This window comes from Phyllostomus hastatus, unplaced genomic scaffold (genome assembly GCF_019186645.2).
Source record: "Phyllostomus hastatus isolate PE091 unplaced genomic scaffold, TTU_PhHast_1.1 phas_scaffold_182, whole genome shotgun sequence".
Classification (NCBI taxonomy): domain Eukaryota; kingdom Metazoa; phylum Chordata; class Mammalia; order Chiroptera; family Phyllostomidae; genus Phyllostomus; species Phyllostomus hastatus.
In genome coordinates this window covers 15,907,320-15,921,939 of record NW_025334013.1, presented here as the reverse complement: position 1 = coordinate 15,921,939, position 14,620 = coordinate 15,907,320, and the positions used below count along the sequence as shown (strand labels likewise).

Below are 14,620 nucleotides of genomic sequence, written 5' to 3'. Positions count from 1 at the left end.
GTAACCAATCGGGAATCCCACAGAGGACAAGCCTCTTTGTACGAAGCCCCAAGGAGGACGCCGGCTCAGGCGGCCACTGGCGCCAGGGCTGGGATGGGGACCCGAGACTCCCAAGCTCGAGTTTTCTTTCTACAACAACCTGCTACTATATTTTCTAGAGAAATAAATTATGTTCTGTACTGGTAGGAAGCTTTTTAAACAAAAAGACAAAGAAAACAGCCAAAGTGCATCTTAATTAGAAATTGCTTGGGAAAAAATCTTTGAGGGGGGAGGGTGCAGAGCACCATGCCAACCAGGCCATGGGTGGTCAGCAGGACCAGAGAGTGTGCAAATATGCAGGCTAATTTGGAGGTGGATGATTTGCTTTGATCATCACCCAGTGTGACTCTAGGGACCCCCTGGTATTCAGAAGGTAGCTGAAGGATCATGGATGTGTCAGCATTCAAGGCCACGAGACCACCCTGGGGGTCTGACCTGCAACTGCCAGTTCTACCTGGCCTTCGCCTGCATGGGGTTAGTGTTTTTACCCGGTTCTGCAACTTGTGCTAAAGGCCCCTCTGCCAGTGGCTGGGAGCTTTTATCCATTTGCTCTGCACTGTGACAGCCTCTGGCCTGCAGATGGAGCAACCACGACTCCAAAAAACACGTGACTACCGGGAAGGATTTTTTGCTGCCCTTAAGAATGATCCATTCTATCCAAGGAATTACAACATCACCACTTCCAAGGCTGATGACAGCTCTTTCTCAAAACAAGCTCAAGGCCTGGGTCAGGAATGTGCACCACGGCTTGCCAAAATCAGTGAGCCACACGGCCTGACAGTGATTTTCCAAGAACCATGAACACTTGGTGTTTTGTTTTTCTTTCTTTCTTTTTTTTCTTAAGAAAAAAAAGAACTCATAAAACAAAACTTGTGAAAAGAGGAAGTAGTATGTTCAGCCAGATAAATCAAAGTGCTCTGTTACCCAATAAAAAGGGAAAGAAACTGGGAAGGATGTTTGTGTGTGCAGGGAAGGGGAAAAACTCAAGTCTTGCAAGCATTTACTTTGTGCTAGAGCTCCCTAAACCTGCACCACCACCCCCCGCCCAACTCCCTTTTACAAGCAAGTAAACTGAAGTTCAGAGAACTTTGTAACTTGCCCCATTTCACTCAGCTGGGAAATGCTGGGGATCTGAACCTGGGCCTATCTCCAAAGTCAAAACTGCTGCCTCCCTGAAACGAAGTCAGAGATCTGTGGAAACACGGAGATTTGAGGAAAACTGGGGAAGCAGGTGGTTTTCACAAACTGTCTGGCAAAGTGTGCAGTTTCCCAGGCAGCCACGCTGGTGGAGTGACTCTCACCCACAAAAAGACCCAGTGAGACTGGCGTGTGCATGTAGGAAACTGTGAACATTTTGCAGAAGGCACTACTGAGTCACACACCAAAAAGCAATTGTAAAAACGACATCGAGGGGCCTGGATTTATTCCCTCTTCAACATCATATTTGCTCCGTTTACAAGGCAAAGATGATTTTCCTCTCTGCCAAGGCCGAGCATTCCCAGCCCGTGATCTGAAAATCATGCTGTGTTCATTTTGCCTCTTAACTTGCCCAAGGCCATAAATCATACCTCAAAATGGGGTTTTGGTTGACAGTTCTATCGGGGATTCGCCGGGCAGAGGCAGAATCCAATCTGGGGCTCTCACAGGCATCCTGGGCCGGCTCAGAGCAGGGGGCAGTTGCTTTTGGCCACGCAAGCACCTCTGTCCTCCACAGAGAAGACGCACGAGATCACATCTGCTGACTGAGCAGGACAGCTGCTCGTGCAGGGTTGGTCTGCTGAGTTGAGCTGCACTTTGTGATGGAGGAGAAGGTCAGGGCAGCAAAGAGAATTCGAGAAACAGAGGGCAAAGCAGGGCCCAGCCCTTCCCCCGCCAAACCCAGGATGCAGGGCCGACAGAGACTACAGGAAGCAGTCTCTCATTTCTTTCATTCTACAATATTTGCCAAAAGTCTATGACCCAGGCACCATTTCTTTCCTTGGGATATAATTATTTGCTCAATTATTTTATGAGAAATATAACAATAATGGCAACGGCTTATAGCTAATGAGCAGGTATTTACACTCCTCCACTTTATCTAATCCTCACAACTGTTGGGTGAAGTAGATATTATCTGCATTGTAGAGATGAAGAAACTGCGGTGCAGAGAGGTTAAGAAACTTGCCCAGGGTCACATGACTAGGAGGTGGCAGAGCCAGGATTCAAATTCAGGCTTGTCTGATTTTCAAATCCACGCTCTTCTTAGCTTATCATACTGGTGATCAAGGGCATGTTTTGCAATGAGGTGTTTTCAGCTTATTGGACAGGGTTAAATATTTTCCTGTGCTGGGAGAAAGGAGGGAAACCTGAATCTTTTTTCCAAGCCCTGAGTACTCAGTTGATGTCCAACAAATACCAATGCCTAGAGCAGGGAGGCTGCAGAATCTCGCCGTGACGTGCCTGCCTTCCCCAGGTTCCATGAGGGCGATGGAGTTAAAGATGCAACACCACCCACCCTGAGACCCTCTCTCTGCTCCATTCCCTTCTCCATGGTCACAGGCCACTGTATGTGACCATGGGGGGCAGGGTAGCATGGTGGTTGATAAATTGGGTTTTGGAGTCTCTGCTTGATAACTGCAACAAAGCAAGTCCCGAAACTCACCAAGTTTCAGGATCCTCATCTGTGAAATGGGGATGAGATAGGTAAGGGCTGTTAGAAGAATACAAGAGAGTACAGCAACAGTGCCTGGTGTGACACATTTGCAGGGAACAGGAGAGTCCTGGCCCCCAAATCATATACTTCCCCACAGTTTGCTCCTGCAAAAGCTTGGAGAATGCTTCATTCATGGTGGTGATTTGGCCATGACCATAGGTCTGTGTTTCAACAATCTGGCCTTGGACAATGTCGGTGTCACCTTGGGCAAGTCCCTTCCCCTCTCTGAGCTTCATTTCCCCAACTCTAAGATGAGGGAGTCAGGCTTGCCTTCAAGGGCCTCTCTAGTGGCCACCTCCTTGCTAGCGCTCTGTGCCCTGCGAGGATTTCCCACTGCCAAGGCAGATGAAGTTCTCACAAATGGCTCTGGCTTCTTGGGAGAATTAATGCTCGTTAAGTGCTTCAAGGCCGGCAGCTGGCACTCAGTGTGAGGTGTCACTTACCACTCTCCCGGAAACCCTTTTGTTAGCAGGAGGCTGATTTATCTCATTGCTTTGAACCCCGATCCTCCCTTGCCTCTCCCCTGTTAAAAATTCCACTGTAAGCTGCTTAAATGAAGGGGTGAGAGGTACAGTGCCTACCAGTGGGCTGCCCGCCCACAACCTCTGCCGCAGGCACTCAAGGGCTGGGGGAACAGGGAAGGAGGGATCAGGGCTGGGAAAGTCCTGGAGCCCTTACGTGGGTGCCTGGGTCCAGAGGGCTTGGGCACGCCTGGGTGAAAACCAGAGGAACTGTCCGAAGGGCCTTCCCTCCTCCTCAGGGCAGCTGACTATGAAGATGCTGCCTACGTGCCAGGCATGAATGTGAACATTTCTCACGTATTAACTCATTCAGTTCTCAAAACGACCCCGTGAGTAGGTACTGTCGCTGTCCCCACTGCACAGCTGGGATGCCAAGGGCCGGAGAAGTTAAAAAACTTGCCCAGGATCACATAGCTAGTACGTGGCACAACAGCCCGCAAATCCAAGCTACCTGGACCCAAGAGTCCACACTCTCCACCTAACTTATTTAGAATTCCCCCATGTCCTGGCAGCAGCCCCTTGTTCCAAGTGAGAAAGCTGGGTCTTTACTGCTCTGTGGCTGGTTCCTCTAGCCACCCCTCCTGGAATCTATTCTTTAAGTGGCAGACACCCCTCTGTGCCTAAAAAGTGACAAGAACACTGCCATCAAGTGCCAGCTCTGTCTGGCATGGAGCTAGGCCCAGTGCATGTCTTCTAATTGTCACCACAAGTCCAGGAGGAAGTAGCTTCTGTCCCACTCTGCGGTCAGAAGCCTCACAGCTGCTAAGTGGCAACACAGAGGTTTCACTCAGGCCCACTTGGATCCTAAGTCCATGCTCTTTCCACCACCCACCTGGACATTTGCTGTCCCATCTGGTCATCTCTTGGAGGAAGGGGAAAGAGGCCAGGGCCCAGGTGAGGAGCAGGCTCTGCTCAGCTGGATGCTGGTAGAAAAAAAGCCACTTTGACACTGAATTGCTTAGGACACAAGGACTGGCTTGAGAGACATCTCACCCAGCAGTGTTGCTCTCAAAGTGAGAACATATTCAGGGAGGGCACATGGCCAGTTGGGAGGGGAATTCAGTTTGGTGATATGCCGACAGGGCTACCAGGCTGCCATCTGATGTCCTCACTGCAGCTCCTGTAAATCCTGCAAAGCCAGGCACCGGCATGAACTCCTCACCCTTCACCACGTGCAGCCCTCCTGGCCCCGCAGGCCTGGAGAGGAAGCTGTAAGAGTCTGCGTGCAAAGGGCACCAGGAAGCAGGCAGCTCAGGGTCCTGTGCACATCGACTGAGCCAGGTGGGACGGGGTGAGCACTGCGGCCACCTGACCATTCCCTGCAGGTCCCTGCTGATTGCAAGGTCACTGATGACGGCAGCAGCGGAGTCCAGGAATGATGCTGCCCAGCAGCCCACGTGAATCCAGAAAAAGAAGTGGTGGTATGACAAGCAGCTTACTTCGGGCCAGTTCCTCTCCTTTCGTCTTTGGGAGTAGCGCGGCTTCAAAGCCCTGCATGGGTGTTTCCCAAACTAGAGCCTCCTCCTGATTCCTAGAATGCCCCTAAGCCCTCTCCTCTGGTGCATTCCTCTGTATCATAAGACCCGTTTGTGGTAACAGTAATCATAGCTACTACCTGTAGAGCAGGTTCTGTGTGTCAGGCTGGCCCTAGGTGAGGGGTTTGATGTTCTCATTTGCTCCATTTTACAGAAAAACTCAGGCTCACAGAGAAATGACTTGCCCAAGGTCATACACCAGGAAGCTGTGAAGTCCGAATTTGATCCCAGGTCTTCTGGGCTCCAGAGGCACTGAACCTACAGCCAGTGAAGTACTGGTCACATGCCCACTTGTGACCACTTTCCACTCGTCCCTCTCTCTAGGAGCACCTGGACAGGTCCCAGAGAGACTGGGGGAGGGCTGCCAGTGTATGTCTTGGCAGCATTAGTGGAGATTTTGCTGTGCCATTTACCATGTGTCCCTAGCAGTCAGCACTGGGCAAGGCCCCAAATAACCATCTGTTGAGTGAAAAAGTGAGTAAATCAAGACTAGCTCTCCTTGCCTGGTGCCTGGGTCCCTACACATCCTGCTTTCCCAGGAGTCAGATGCCCACTGCGGCTCATTTGCTGGGTGCAGAAGTAAGGCTCTGCCTCACTGCCAGGAATGCTGTAGGCACTGGGTGTTGGGGCACCCAGGGCCCTGCCAAGGCCATTCTTGGGAGACAGATAACCCGAAGGACCTCAGAACCCCCTATGGGCTCACCTGGGCAACTGCTAACCACATTTACTGCAACGGAGATTGTAAATCACTCAAAGATACTTGCTTGTTCAGGCGCACTCTCAGAGCAGCCCCAGTATGAAGGATGAATGAACAGGGGCCTAGAGATGTTAAGTGACCTGCATTCAGCCACATGGACAGGTGAAGGCAGAGGGAGGACTTGTACCCAGGCCTTCTGAATCAGGGTCCAGGTGTCTTTCCACCGTTTCGGGGTCCTACTCTCCACCAGGCTCGCTGATAAGAAAGGGGCAGGGGGTTGAGATTTACATCTCAGGACTTGAGGAGTTTTACAAAGTCGGGCTTGGTTTGGCTCAGTCCCTCCCAGCGGTGCTCCCTCTGTCCTGGATGACAGTCTGAGCAATAGCTATGCCCATGCCGTGCAATGTCAGACATCAACAGCCTCACCCCACCTGCCACCAACTCCCCGAACATCTGCAGACTGTTTAGGGAGAAGGGGAGGAGAAGCTGCCTTGATCCTGTCCCTGATTGACACTGGAAGCCAAAGCTCCAACAACTGAGACCCACACCGGCCATCTTTCCCCAGCGCTGGCGTGGGCTGCTGGGAGATGTCAGTGTTCTTGGCAGGTGAGGCCGTTGTGCTCCTAAACTGGAATCCACACATTCCTGTTTGAGGGTAAAAAAAACATCTGTCATCCTCCATTCTGACTCAGGAGGCCTTTCTAGGCATCTGTCCTAAGGCAACACTTTATGCCCAAAGATGATAATTACTGCATTATTTTTAGAAGTGAAAAATTGGAAATGACCTTCGGCCAACGCTAGTGGATGGTTTTAAATGAATTATGGCACATCCCTGCCATAACTGCAACCATTAAAAACATTCTTTATGAAAAAATTCAAATGAGTTAGGGAAACACTTATGATATAAGAGTACGTCAAAAAACAAAGAGAAAGAACATGAAACCGTATATATAAGGGGAAAAAAGCACGCAGAAGAAAAGATTAGTCAGAAACGAGCCAAGATGTCAACAGAGGCTGCGTCTATGTGGTAGAAAGACTTATTTTTTGCCTGCTGTACACGTTTTTGATACTTTCTCATTTCCCCACATTTCTGTGATCATCAGAGGAGAAAAAAAGAAGCTACCCAAATTCATGCACACCCTCCTCACAAAGGGAATAAATTATTTGAAGAGCCAGAAAGGTTGTGAAACTGGACAGTTAGGAGGGATGAAGGGAGGTCCCGTGTCCCTTTTCCCATAACACAAATACTTCTGACAAGGCCACCCACGTGGGGACTGTCCCTTGTAAATCTGCCTTTGAGATTTTCCTGAGACCTGTTTTCTGACTTGGTTCTTTGGTTCTTGCCTCCGGGAGCCTACATCTCTACTGAGTGAGGGATACAGGTACAGAACGTCCATTTCCAGACCCGGACAGCCCCTGCCTCTCAGGGAACAAGGAGGCCAGGCTGCCTCCAGCATCTTTTCAAGTGACAGGCCTACACAGAGGAGAGCTGGCAACTTGGATGGGTGTTCAATTTGAAATCTGTGGCCCTTCCCCCAATAAGCACCTTGGAAGTCTCTCTGGCTTTCGAGGTGCTGGGTTAGGAGAGTCCAGTGGCCGAAGGGTCAGGAACACCAGCAGTGGGACCCAGATCAAGCACAAGTTACAGACACACAGCAGTACCTGCGTGGCTCCCCAGCACACCCACCAGGTCAGTGTTCGAGGGACACACCGCCACACCCTAAAGGCTGCACACGTGCCCATCTCACTGGAAATGTGTTCAGCTTCTCTGCAAAAACACCCAATGTCGGTTTACAGCTATACTCGGAGGAGTGGGCTTAAACTCAGTCCTGTGTCCTTCGGAACTCCAAACCTTCTCTGCAAAAACATGTCTCCATCACTCATTGTCCCCACTGAAGTGTCCGAGTTTGTCTGCTCTAAGAAATAAGTGATCAGTGCATACAAAGAAGTGCTTAAGGTTAGCGCTTCTTAAAGAAGCATAAGGGTTGCCCCAGGACTAGAAGGCTCAGAAGCCTGGACAGCTCAGGAGGAACCCAGACATGGGGAATTAGGGACACAGCTCAGAAGGTGAAAAACCAACAATAAACTCCACTCAGCCACCGGGGCGGCGTGGGTCTCCCCGATGTTCACTCACCGAACATGTTGCCCTCGTAGCCATCTTTTGTGAGGGGCCGGAGCTCGTTTTTCCCCATCGCGTACCGCTTGTAGCTCTGCCAGGCAAACCGCATCATCTACGAGAAAAGGCAGGAACGTGAGAGTGGCGATTCCCAGCAGTGAGCACTGGAGGCTGTCGGAGTTCAGAACTCTTATCAGGTCTCAGACTGTATAGCATGCACCAGAACCACCTGGGGGCTTGTAAAATGGGCCCCATTTCCGAGTTCCGGAGTCAGCAGGGCTGAATTTGCTTTTCTAACAAGTTCCCGCGTGATACTTCAGGTCCGTGGGCCACACTGGGGAACCACTGAGCTATCATGTCATATGTGTTTATTTCTCTTTGTCACCTCTCTTCCAGGCTTCCTTTTGCTTTTCTTCTATCTTCTGCCCTCCCTTCCTCCTCAGCCCCCTCTTTCTGGACATTCCCACCTGCATTCTCTGTGCTCTGCTGCTCCTGGAGTCACGGCTTGGAAGCCATCTCTTCCAGGCACATGGGGACAGCTAACTACTGCTGTGCCGGCTGCACAGACGGGAGGGTGGCCGTGATGCATCTGCAGCCTGTGCTCTCCACTAACTGGCGGAAGAACCTAGCACCACCTCTCCGTTTCGTAGATGAAACTGAGGCCCACGGATGGACAGTGGTCAGGGCGTCACAGCCAGCAGGGCTGGAATCCAGCTCTTCCAACTCCCCGGCCAGCAGACCCCACCCCTGGCTTGACAGGTGTCTTCCTGTGTGGCACACATGCAAATGTCACGGTACTGCATGCCTAGCACTTTGCACGGGCTTTGAGTCCTGGCTCATTCCTCTGTTATTTTCTACTTATCTTGAATTGGCAATACGGAAACTAATTGCTGGGTACAAGCGATTGAGGGAGACTGGCCTCCTCCCTCAGACTCCCTCGATTAAGTCAGTGTGAAGGGAAGGAAGGGCGGCGGTGGGTGGGAGAGCAGCGGGAGGCTATGAAAACACAGATGACGGCAGAAAAGAAGGAGCAGAGGTCTGGAGGGCTGCACCCTGCCCTCAATACCCCCTCCTGCTTAAGGCAGAGAGAGAGAGAGATGTGGGTGTACAGGAGTAATTAAGAAAATCACAGGTATCTACGTGTTCTCAAAGGAGTTGTCACTGCAGGGGTGCCGAGGTGTTTGGAACGTGGCCTGTTCTCCTATCATCTACATCAACAAAGGGGAATAATGGCACCAACAATTTCTGTGTCACTTGGGACTGGATTCAGAAGGCACTCAGAGCTTCTCTCAGTTGCACGCACACATACACGCACGCCAGGTACACACAGACCTGCAAACGTTGGGTCTCCCACCTCTGGTCAAGCACAGGCACTGGGTGAGCAGGGGACAGGAAAACCCCCAGCCAGACAGTCCTCATTTCTCTTCCTCACACACCCTAAGCAGCACCTATCAGGCATCCTGTCTTGTGCTGGCCGCAGTTTGGGCTGCAGCCATTAGGGGAATGCTCTCCCGGCCCCTACCCTCTTCTCCTCTGCCAACTGCTTGTCTCCCTTCAGATCCCAGATGAAAGGGCACTTTTGCAGAGAGACCTCCTCCCCAGCCAAGCCTAAATCACTCCTGTTTCACATTCCTGATGCCCAGCCCCTTAGCAGCCTGCAGCCAAGCTTTTATGCTTGCAACTATTTGGTCAGTCCCACTACCCGTTATTCATTGCCACAAGGCTGGCAACTCATCCAGGGACATAGCAGGCACACTAACAGTGCTCACTAAGCATTTGCTGGTTCTGGAGCTTAACATCTGGCTGGGACAGTCAATGTAGACCACATGCGGCACAGGTAAGATAGGTAACAGGTCACAGGGAAGGTCCTGTGGGCAACAGAAGTGCTCAGAACCAGCACAGTAGGCGTGTGTCTCAAGGGAAGCTTCATGGGTACCCAAGTATGCTGATGGCTAAGTAGGACTGTGAGGGGGCACAAGAAGAGGATGCATAGGAAGTCTAGACTTAATCTGGAACTGGTGATAAGTGCCCTGGGCCACCCCCAGACTTGGCTGTAGAGAGGGACGGTCCCTAGCTTTATGCTTAGGCAGTTCTAAGACCTCGAAGGTCAACCACTCTACTTCCTATTCCATGTAAGTTCCTTAATAAAAGATTAAGCAATCTATCTTTGAACATCCCCAGTGACAGGGTGCTCACCCCCTTACAGGACAGCCCATTCCATTGTGGAGTTTCACAACATTCTTCCTTAATCCAAATCTGTGTTCCCCTTTCGGCCACGGGGAGGTCAGTTCATATACTTCCACCCCACAGACCTCCAGTCTCAGGCAGCCAACTCTCAAATGGTTCAGAAAACTGTGTGAGTGTGTTACAAGAGAGAGAAAAAAGCAAACAGTAAAATATTAACATTTGAGAAATCTGGATAAAGGGTAATTGTGAAATGTTAGCTAGACTTTTGCAACTTTTCTACAAGTCTGAAATTATTATTTTTTTAAAACCCATCAGGGAACTTTGCTGGAGGTTGATGTCATTTTCACCCAAATTTACACATCACAAAACCTGTCTTTCTCTCCTTTAACTTATGACAGAGTGTGCCTGTTGCCAGTCCCCCTGCAGCTCTTGTTACCTATAGCTCCTCCAAAACCCTACTGGGTTTTCATACTCCTCACCAAACCGGTCCTGCCCACACTAGTCAGGAGACAGAGCAAATGAGGAACTACCAATTTGGATTCTCCTTCTATAATTATATCACCATGTTCAAGTGAGGTGCCCGGTTCTACTCTGTTTTTCCTGCTCCAAAAATAAAAGACCCCTTTGGTGGTTCTGAGTGCTTTCCAGAAGTCCCAGAGCAGTCTTGGCTGCAACCCACATCTGCGTCAGTCTTTGTCTTAGCTCAGTTCTGTGCCCCATACTCCCCTCTTCTGTATAGCCTTTTAACTTAAATCCTCACCTGAGGATATGTTTACTGATTTTAGAGAGAGAGGAAGGTAGAAAGCAAGAGAGGAATATCAGTGTAAGAGAGAAACACTGATCGGTTGCCTCCTGTATGTGGCCCAACTGGGACCAAACCTACAACCTAGGTATGTGCCCTGAGCAGGAATCAAACACGCAACCCTTTGGTGTGAGGATGACGCTCCCAGAAACTGAGCCACCTGGCCAGGGTTGTATACATTATTTACCACAGTTTAAAAAATAAGGTTGATCTATCTATCCATCATCCCTCATCCATCCATCCATCCATGCACCATCCATTCATCCATCCATCCACCATCCATCCATCCACCATCCATCCATCCATCCACTCATTCATCCATCATCCATCTATTCCTCCATCTATCCACGATCCATTCATCCATCCATCCACCATGCATCATCCATCCATCCATCATCCATCCATCCACCATCCATCCATCCATCCATCATCCCTTATCCATCCATGCACCATCCATTCATCCATCCATCCATCCATCCATCATCCATCCATCCATCTATCCATCCATCTGCCATCCATCATCCATTCATCCATCCATCCATCCATCCATCATCCATGCATGCATGCATGCATGCATCCATCCATCATCACCCATCCAAGGTATATGTGCTCACTGTAGAAAAGCAGAGAGAAAGTAAACTACTATATTAAAATAGTATAACTATCATTCCCATCTTGATGCCTGTCTTTTCACTTTTTTCATTCATCTTTGCTTCTTCTAATGATGGTGACATACACAGTTTCTATTTTATTACAAAGACTTTGAAAATATCATTTTAATATCTTTATAATAGCCCAGAGAGTAGATTTAAACTTCTTTCCTTATAATGGGACATTTCAGTGATTTCTACTTTGGAGCTATTATAAATAATGCCATAATGAACATCTTTGTGCATATTCTCTTTCTATATTTTGAGTAATTTCCAGAGTATCTGAGAAACTGCTAGAAAACAATTTAGAAGTTATTAGTATGTACATTCCTTTTTAAAGATTAAAATCAGCTTGTTTTGCCCACCATTGAGCAAAATTTGGTGAGTAGGAAAACGTATAACAAATTTGCGACAATACAATAAAGTAGATCACTTGGAGAGGTAAAACTAACATAACAATGAATCATTGCTACATTTGTGCAGAACTTTGTATACTTTATCTCACTTGATTTGGGTAGTTCAGTGAGCTTGACAGGACAGGTATTATTCTCATTCAAAAATAACCATGCGAAGGCTAAATAAAGTATGAGATGTAAAGTTTTAAACAGATATTTAAAATTATGTTTCCAAATGTTAGAGATATATAAAAATGCTCACTATACATTAAGTGGAAAGCAGGATACCAAACTACACAGGATGAACCTCACAGGTCCATGTGTGTATAAGTATATTAATGAAAAAATAAAGACTAGAAGGAAATATACCAAAATGCAACAGTGGTTATATTTGAGACGTTATTGTTTTCTTCTCATTGACCTAGATTTTCTGGATTTTCTATGATGAATATCTAGAAATGTTTGTATTGTGAAAATGAACGGTTGGTAAAATGAACAACATAAGGAATAAACGATATGGCGCTGCTCCTAACTCACAGGGGAGTGCTGGGGTGGGCAGCCATGGGATGGGCGGGACGGAGCTGGGTTTTGATAGGAGAGAAGGCCACGGGCCAGAGAAACAACATAAGGAGAAACCCAGAACCAGAATTTCAGAGCCAAGCAGAATAATCTGAGTGCCAGAGACAGCATCGAGTCCCAAAGCCACATTTCACAACGACTGTGTGTGAAACCCGCACGGGCGGGGGGAGGGGGGGAGTGACTTGTCATGGTCAGGACACAGTCGTTATTAGCACCGGGGTGGTTTTGTCTACAAAACCGCGGGCCAGGACAGCGAAGCAGCTGACTGGGGCCAGGGAGGCCTGAGCTACGGCAAGAGAAATCTGGGACAGACTCAAGAATATAACTGTGTGAATCAAGAGACATGAGAACTTAAAAAGCAAGAGAAATTATACCTCTGCTCCCACTGGGTTCTACAAATACACAGCAGGCCGTGATTTGCGTGTGTGCTAGAGACAGAAGGCAGATCTAGATGGTCTCTGGAAGCCCCTCCCTCCCATCAGTCTGTGATTTATGGATTCAAAGAATGCCTAACAATAGCCTACAACGCCTTCCCTTCGCCCAGTCCTTCGAAGACAGAAAACAAAGCTCGAATGACAGAGTGACAGGCAGAGCAATCGAAGCTGAATCCTAAGACATCCTGTCAGTTCTTTCTCAAACAAAAGCTCTGCTGGTCCACCGGAACAAATTACAATGACATGAATTCTTAAAATGAAAAATATTTACTAGTTTGAGGCAGACTTTATTATTTTACTTAAGGTATTCTTTCTACCTGACTCAGAGCTCTAGGATTCTCTCTGGCGGAAAGGCAACTAGAACTCACTGTGTGAGCCGCACAGATGCCCACCCCAGCTGAGGAGCCCCAGACCAACAGAGCCAAAAGAGAAAGGATGCGCTTGGGAGCGAGGGGCTGGGAATACTGGCAGACCACCCCCGGAGGGGAAAATAATACAAGGTTTGCATTGGAAAGTTCTTTAGGGGCAACTGGGGAGGAAGGAAGTGAGCATGGAAACAGTGAGACATACTCCCCTTTTTAAAATAGAACACACAGAGACAGGACCAAGTCTGGCAGTGACCCAGAATGAAGGTTGCGACATATCAAAGCTGCCAAGAAGGGAAATGATTTTCCCCGTCGTTAAGGAAAAGTGCTCACACCTTATTGCGTCTCCCAGCAGTGACACCTGGCCCCATTCGCAGGGGCAGAGTGGGAAAGGATTTGGTCTCTAACAATGCTGGGATCTAATGACCTTACAGATAGAGAGATTTGAATATTGAGCTGATTTTTTCCCTTCACTTTCAGAACAGTCCAGGGAAACAGCTGACAGCTTGGTAACTGAACACCATCCACATTACATTTCTCAGTCCACCCCCTGGCTATGGGTACCCCACATAATGGTCTGATTGGTGACTGCTGATGAAACAACCTCTGGTCTGTAGTTCAGAAGCTGGATGCAGGTGGGATTCGGTTATGCTGGGGACTGGAGGGCATTGATGGGGTAGGTACTGCCTCCAACCCTCTCACTTTTGGGTTTGCCTGAGCTACTGAAAGTCACCTGGAGGATATGAAAATGTGATATGACTCCCTATTTATCTGAGGTCCACACAGATCTCCCATATCCTGCCCATGGGGGTTCAGATTTCAGCAGTCTCAGAAATCTCGCCCCATCTCTAGCTGTTCTGAGGCACTGTGGTTGCAAGTGTGGGCCCTGGAGGCAGACAGACCTTTGCTACTCAGATGTGGTCTTGGGACCAGCAGATGGGCACACCCAGAGGGCATGTTAGAAATGCAGCGTCCTGGGCCTTACCCCAGACCTGCTAAACCAGAGCCAGCATTTTAACAAGATCCCCAGGTGATCCAAGTGCACATTAAAGTTAGACACTGCTATAGGGCTCTGTTACCTACTGGCTGTTTGGCCCTGAGTGAATGCCTTAACCTCTCTGAGACTCAGTTTCCTTATCTGTAAAAGGAGGCCAGGAATATTTAATCCTTTTAACAACCCTGAGAGTGAATGAGATATATGTAAAACGTTTACCAGCATAGCAGCTGGTATATAATAAGTGCTCAATAAAAAGCAGCCAAAAGATGATTACTACCCTATTAATTTACCTACTAAGTATTTTTCCATCCATTTCTCTCTGCACTCTTATCCAAACCCCTTGCATTTCTCCATGGGACTCCAGCAGCAGCCTGAAACTGGCCTTTTCTGTAATCAGTCTTTTCTGGCCTCCTACACTATTCTCCACACTGTAGCCAAGGAGATTATTTGAAATGCAAATTTATTCATATCTCCACCCCACCCCCAACACACACACACACACACACACACATGCACACACTTCTGTCAGATATAAAGATCAAACTCATTCAAGCCCATCAAGACCCGCAGAGTCCCCCCACTCATGCCTCCAGCCTCAGCTTGCCCTACCC

The 14,620-nt window shown here is 48.7% G+C and overlaps 1 protein-coding gene across 1 annotated transcript in view; it reads right to left on the bottom strand.

Annotated features, from left to right (window-relative positions):
- MAN1C1 (mannosidase alpha class 1C member 1) overlaps positions 1–14,620 on the bottom strand; it is a 128,413-nt gene that overhangs the window by 70,943 nt on the left and 42,850 nt on the right. The window contains exon 2 of the mRNA XM_045859630.1: positions 7,619–7,715. Coding sequence (XP_045715586.1) covers positions 7,619–7,715 — 97 coding nt within the window. The remainder of the gene's footprint in view (positions 1–7,618; positions 7,716–14,620) is intronic.